The sequence below is a fragment of the Semicossyphus pulcher genome, unplaced genomic scaffold (genome assembly GCF_022749685.1).
Source record: "Semicossyphus pulcher isolate SPU_LCO1_2020_fin unplaced genomic scaffold, fSemPul1.0.p SCAF_3, whole genome shotgun sequence".
NCBI lineage: Eukaryota > Metazoa > Chordata > Actinopteri > Labriformes > Labridae > Semicossyphus > Semicossyphus pulcher.
Window position 1 is genome coordinate 33,750,134 of NW_027211704.1, and position 7,375 is coordinate 33,757,508.

Below are 7,375 nucleotides of genomic sequence, written 5' to 3' on the forward strand. Positions count from 1 at the left end.
GGTTTTCTAACGGACTGCTTTCCCTGAGACAGAGATCAATGTGTTTCTATCAAAGCAGCAGCTGTTCACACATTCACAAACATATTTAAGGTGATTTTCAAGTCGCATCTCATCTTTACTGCACAGACAATGATTGTATAAGTGAGCACTAACAAAAGCCACATATGTAAAAATGTTCATGTAAAAAAATAGTTTTCAAGCTCGAGTGGAGTCGGGTTTGATCTCACTCGAGCAGAAACATAACGCTTTCTAATTCTTCCTGAGGAAATACTCAATATTATCAAGAATTTAGAACTATGGCTATTTTAACCACTGCATTAATGTCCTGTAGAACACTACACATTATGAGAATGAAATACTTTTTACAGTGACGATCCAACTCAGGTAACGGTTAAAATACTCACATGGAGGCAGACTGAAAGACTCTCATGTCGACCTTTAACTTGGATTCTTATTTAATATTACAACAGCGATTGTTGATCACCAAAGTCATAATTTATTTCTATCTGACTGGACATTTGGGCTCTAGTCGCCATATAACAGTGCAGTATTCTTATTTAGAGATATTAAATCGTCAAATTTCTATTTACCGCCGGTCATATTAGAAAGACTGTTTCACCCCAAAAGGTGCCAGGACCAAATAAAGGGCAAAATACCTGGATGTGATACTCTCATCAATTTGCACCAATTTCAGCAGAAGCACTTTGAGTTCAGTCTGAACCCAGTAAAAGTTTAAAATGATCTTTAAGTTAAATCACTATAAGGAGAAACTCACTATGGATGTACACAAAGATCTCATCCTCAATCTGGTGGCAGATCTCCTCCTGAGTGACGACACAGCTGTAGTTGTCGGTCTTTGTCACAGTAGTTTGGAGGATGATGTCGTAGCTGCCTCCTCTTTCTGTGACCTGTGGTTCTTTAGCAGGAAGGATGTTTCCAGAACTGTCCTGCCACTCCACTTTAGGTTTAGGAGAAGCTCCTCGGACAACACACTGCAGCAGAGACCAGTCCTTTGTTTCATCAAGTATCTTGACATCCGGCTCTGGACATGTACCTGTGTAAGAAGTATAAACAATACAGACAAAAACAAACAAGCTAAATATACGGCTCAATAACACATCCAATAATGTTTTTCACAGGGCATGATGTGATGAAGGACCAATCAGCAGCCCTCTACATCATAACACAGCTGCTTGGTGTGGTGGAGTGTCCTTTGGTCATCGTTAAAGGGCAGCAGACACACAGACTTCACCTTATGGATGAACTTTATTAAAAGGCTTGTTGGACTTTACATTGAGTGAGTAAAGTGAGTTGTCAAATCCCTCGTCTTCTTTGAACTTAGAGTTAATATAAAGTCATATAATGTAGGTTAAGGATGACATCACAGTTTCCTCTTGCTTGTTAGAGATCGTTAGAGGCCTGTTAATGATATAAAGTGTTCTGTGTATGTTGGCGAGTTTACTGTATCTTACTGACAACTTACATCTGTCCATCATTCTCTGACAGACTGAATAATTTGTGGTACTATTGGCAATATATTTATAGTATAAGGTTTTCTATCATGTAGTTATTTTGTTAACCCTGATAATGAGTAAACCTACTGCTACAGCAGAGACACAAATGGGCTTTAGGTGTTTTTATTTGGCTGCTAGATTTAATCTTTTGAGTCTATATCTGAGTTTCTGTGCAGAATATGTCCAACTTTGATTTAACTAGCTGCTAACTTTGATTTTATTTTGACAATTAATCTAACTATATGAAGGCATAAGAGTAGTTTATCTTGTGTTGTGTTTTTATAAAGTGAGATATTTTTTATTTGCAAACTAGACTCTGAACATTTTTGCTTTATTTTTATATATTTATATTTGTTGCAACAAATAAAATGAGCATCAATGAGGGTATATTAGAAACACCTCTCTGCATCTCAACTAAAATAATGAATCATCAAAACAAGCTGCAGTCCGCAGAAAGACTTTAAAGTTGATCAACATCCCTCTAAATGATTGTAACAGAAACTGATCAGTGTAACCTTGATGTCTGATTTTCTGCAGAGCTGTTGAATAACGCTGCTTTAGTTTGAGATTGTTGTCTTCAGTTAAATCAAATCAAAGGATGATGTCCAACACAGAGAGTCTTAAAGATTGATACAGTTTGTGAATCAGGTCTGTGGATGTTTACTCAGCACATACATGTGACAGGTAGTGCGTGACATCTTCATAATCAGGACTCACCTGCGATGTTTTCCTCTGTTCTGTCCTTTAAGATACACTCTAAAAGGAAAAAATAAAATAATAAAGGTTAGTGTTTGTTGCATATCATCAGCATGGCACAGAGGTAATACTGACGTAAAAATAATCTGTTATCCCTTTTAGAAGACATCTAAAACTTAAATTAAAAAGCCACTGTCTCTGATTGCACAAACGAGCTTCATGGAGGAGGCTGGTCTGAGTCAGTCCTGGATGATAAGAGTCAAAGAGTCTCCTCTGATCAAATAATCAGGATATGTTTGACTTTTTACTGTTGGTGGAGCAGTTTGTCTAACAAAACTGATCATCATCTTCCCTTGTTGACCTGAAAGAATTTGACATAATGGGATATGCTTACTTGTAGATAAAAATGATTCCACCCACTTATCTGTGTCTTAAATATAATTCTACAGCCAACAGCCTTAGCTTAGCTTAGCTTAGCTTAGCACAAACACTGGAAACAAAGGGAAAGAGCTAGCCTGGCTCTTTATTCTACCAGCACCTTTAAAAAAAACAAAAAAACTAAAGCATCAAAAAATGTGAGTTTGTGGTTTTCACAGTGTAGTAAAGTGAATTCTCCTCTTTAGTTGTTTTTGTTGTTTGAATTAAACAAACTAGAAAAATATTAAACTGTGCTAAAGAAATACTCACCAACAATAAGCTCAACGCGGGATTTTATGTCTGACTGATCACGGTGAAAGGTGCAGGTGTAGTTTCCTGTGTCAGCCAGCTTTGTTCCTTTGATAACGATGGAGGCATTACCATTCTGTAGATCGTTCTCAAAATGAGATACCCGTCCTTCGGACCGATCAATCCGACCTGCTTCGTACAGGTACACCTCCCTCACCTCACCGACTTTCTTCCAGACAAAGAAAGCTCCCTTAATGTTCGTAGAGCCGAAGGAACAGGGTAAAATGGCATCACTGTCTTCTTCCACGAAAACTTTGAATGCAGCCGGCCCTGAAAGACAAAAACATCTGGTTATTATTGTGTTAACATGCAGAGTCATCATGTAAGAAAGAATAAGATAAGATGAATAAGACAAGTAAAACCACACAAACAGGTATTTCTGGTTGGTTGAAAAAATAAGCACGCGTGGGAGAGAGAGAGAGAGAGAGAGAGGGAGAGAGAGAGAGAGAGAGAGAGAGAGAGAGAGGGAAGTGAAATGAAAGAGAGAAACATACCTTTCTCTGGATTCACTCAGATATGGTCACTAGGTCTAACACATTAAACTCAAAACATCACCTGGGCTTGTTCAAAAGCCTGAGAATAAAAGCATCCAGATGATTACGAGTTGGTTTGCAGCCGATGTTCTCGTCTTTGTCCCTTCAGACTAAATTCACCTTAACAACTGTAACACCTGCCCGCCTCATGACAACAAGCTGGCACGCTAACAGAGACAACATAATGGTGGGAAAATCTTCATGTGCTGATGTTTCAGATACAAAAGAAGAAAGGACAAGCCTGAACTACTTCACGATGTCTCTGTCATGAAGACCTGTCACCTCCCTCCTCACCTCAAACGACCTGACAAGAGGAAACAGGAGCAGAGACAGAGCGGACAGCTTGCTTTACTTTGGGAGGACATATTGTAAACAGAAATAATGATCCTGCACAGATTATCACAGCTGAGAGTTTGTAACAAGTGTGCTCTGAATTATTCAAACATCTGATTCTGACACCTTTAATGTGACGTTTTCCACAAAACAATGTCTTTACTTTAAGAGAATTAATCCCCTTTCACACATGCACTGCACTCCTGAAAATGTCCCCTCATCGTCTGGGTGGGCTGCATGTGTGAACGCAAACAGTTGAATTATAGACCCTGACTATATGCAGACTTTTCCCTGCAGCCTCCTGGTAAAATGTCTGCAAGAAGTCGGGGCGAGCCGACGTGTGAACGCAGCAGGTAACAGTCAGGAACATTCACCATGAGGGAGTGGGCGGGGTGATGACGTTTACATCATGTGACCGGTGTGAAACCAGAAGAGCGACACATAACGGGATGATTAAAACATCCTAGGTTTAAGAAGAAGGATCGTTTCCAAGGCGACAGCAAAGATGTCTGCAGACTGGAGAGAGGAAGAGATTCAGGAGCTTCTGGCTGTGAGGGCCGACGCTGAACTTGTTGCCAGTTGCGAGGACCATGGCGTACTGTTTACGTCATGACCCCTCGAGTTGAACGTCTGAACGTCTTTGACCTCTTTTCGATCTGCGTAAATGAGGTTACAACATCAAAGAACACAAATGTGTTTAATAATTCTGATGATTTGTTTAATTTAATGTTGAATTCTTCTAGGGCTGCATGCTGTCAACAATGACTGTACATAAAGATGGACAATGCGTCTCCACCTCCTCTCGTCCCGCCCCTTCCTCTACCCGACACACACCTTTACCTTGTGTCCTTGGCGTGTTGGAGCCCTCAGGTGGGCTCAGTCTGCAGCAGAACAGCTTCTTGTGTCGGTCTGAAGCAGATATTCACACTGATGGAAAGTTCAATGACTGTAGTGTTAGTGTTAGTTACGTCTCCTCTCGCCGTTCCTCCTCTACTCTGCTACTCGGGAACAGAACCCTGCAGGAGCCCTATTTTTCAGCAGAGCTGTCAATCATGAGGCCACGCCCCCTTTTTATAGCATCAAATAACTAATTAAAAGTAAACTTGTCAGAAAAATGAACACTTGGACATAAATCCGAAAAATATATATATATATATATACACAGGCCTATTTATATGAGATTTTTTATAGTTGTATATATAGGGACAGCCAATTTGATGATCGTTTATCTGATCACGATATTAGGCGTGAGCTGCCCTCACACTGAGGTCCGCTGGTTGAGCCGAGGAGCGGTGCTCAGACGCTTTCAATTACGCACGGAGATCGCCCGATTCATGGCACAGAGAGGAAAACAAGTGGCAGAGTAAGATAAGCCAGACAGGGGTACAGGTCTTGCTTTTTCAGTGGACATTACAGAACATTTGTATGTGATGAATGTTAACATGCAGGGCTGTTCGTGCTTTCCAAATGAAATTGGCTCTGTGGCAGGCGCAGCTGTCCCAGCACAACCCAGCCCACTTCTCCTGTCTAAAATCTGTACCTGTGGATGACGAAAGTATGGACACGTACAGGAACACACTGTTGGGGCTCATAGCCGAGTTTAAAAGTCGATTATCTGTCTTCACTCAGCTGGAGAGGGATTACGCACGTGAGAGAGGAACTCCTAATGGAGCTGATCAAACTGCGGTGTAGCGCACCGTTAAAGTACGAATCTACATCTGATCGTTTGACATTACGTTATCAAAGACAGCATTTGCATCAAAGACAGTCTGTATGTTTGGGACAGCATATTTATGCGAGCAGGTATTAACGTGAGGGGTGAAGTCCAAACTGCGCAGTCGGCTGACGCACGGACATCTGAGGGACATAATGAAAATCGCCACCGCTCAGAAACTAGTTCCTGATGTCGACAGGTTGGTAAAAGTCAAAAAAAGTTATATCGATGAGATTAACTACTTTAAGTTTAGGAAGAAATAGTTTATTTGATAAGAAAGTTCCGGACACAGGAGTGGTCAACTTTGCGCCGTTTTGATTGGACACTGCCCTCGGGAGAAGAGACCCTTTAAATAAGAGACGACACCCCAAGATCTCTCTCTTACCCTCTCTTACCTTTCTCTCTTTCCACCCTTCGTCCCGGCCGCTGACGCGCGCCACCGTCCCCTTTTCCTCCGGAACTTCTTCCCTTATCTTTTAAGTTTTGCCCGCGAGTAGGCCCAGAGCCTGCGCGCGCGCCCTGCCGCGCTGAAGAACTCGCGAGTAGACATTGCTCCAGTATTAGATCCGAACTGCTCAAAATACAGACTCCAGTTCTCCCGGTGCTCAAGCCCCGGTGCTCGGACAAAATCTCAGTCCCGAGCCCAGAAGAGGCATTCAGCCTCCATCCACCCAGGCCGCAACGCGGGACTGACCGGCACATCGTCATCTAGAGAGACCGAACCGGCCGTGCGGCGCCGCTCCGAGGGATGCTACCCGGGTTAAAGCCCAGGGCACCTGAAGCTTCAGGCCATGCCGGTCGAATTGAAACTCTTTAGAAAGAATGTGGTTATTGCGATTTGCCTTATTTGCCTGAATGTTATTTTTCTTTCTTAATGTTGTCATTTTAAACATCGAAATAAATAAATAAAAAAAAGTTTACTATGCCACTTATTGTTACACTTCCCTGTTGTACAGTATTATTATGTACTATCATTATTAACCTGTTCTTTTAAATGTATCATCGGTGAATGACAAAGACATTCACATTTGAAATGAAGCTTTGTTAATATGTTGCAAGGATCGCATGTTGCTTTATTACATTTGTTTATGCAACAACATGGAATGCTCACTGATTGGTACTGTGACTGTAGTAGCTATGTGTGTGCTCTATGTGTTAAGATATCATGATGTTGGAAAAAAAGAGTCCGGCCCCTTTGAGGTCTCATCGGAACAAATCCGGCCCACTGCCTTAAATGGCAACTATTGATCCGGTTGCACAAGAGTTTCTCTGGAAGCGGAGGTGCGTCTGCAACACAACACAGACTGCACACACACACACACACACACACACACACACACACGTAGCAGTAAAGACGCCGCATCCAGGGTGTGACAGCTGATGCCTTCACGTTTCAGAGCTGATCTGTGCTAATTACGATGCTGATCACATCTCACTGTTTAATTAAGATTATTGATGATTAAAAGCGCAGCAGCATTTACCGTCCTGTTTCCTGGCAGCTGATCGTTTTTCAAGTTCTTCATCTAAATTAAATAAAACTTAAAGTCTTATTACCGAGACTTCTTACCGTTTACATCTCCAGCCGTTATCTTCGCCCCGAACAGCAGACAGAGAGAGACGAGAGGAAGCAGCTCCATGGTTTCCATCCTCAGATCAGACGTCACAGCACGTTAACGTCTGAATTTAAAGACTCTGCAGACACTCCCAGCGGCGTGATTGGCCCCTCACAGCACTTTCGGTTTCGAATTGAAACCTGCACATTTTGGGAATAGACTTTTTTTTTTTGATCTTATTTAAACTTTACATAACAAACATGAACGGCATGGTACCACGTTTGCATTTTCTTTTTTTCAAATCAA

At 41.8% G+C, this 7,375-nt stretch overlaps 1 protein-coding gene across 1 annotated transcript in view; it reads right to left on the reverse strand.

The window, feature by feature from the left end:
- The window catches only part of LOC138605318 (CD276 antigen-like), a 54,636-nt gene extending 47,480 nt beyond the window's left edge, over positions 1-7,156 (reverse strand). The window contains exons 1-3 of the mRNA XM_069677479.1: positions 7,084-7,156; positions 2,898-3,206; positions 776-1,054 (exon numbers count right to left, since the gene is read on the reverse strand). Coding sequence (XP_069533580.1) covers positions 776-1,054; positions 2,898-3,206; positions 7,084-7,153 — 658 coding nt within the window. The 5' untranslated portion in view covers positions 7,154-7,156. The remainder of the gene's footprint in view (positions 1-775; positions 1,055-2,897; positions 3,207-7,083) is intronic.
- Between the last annotated feature and the right edge of the window lie 219 nt (positions 7,157-7,375).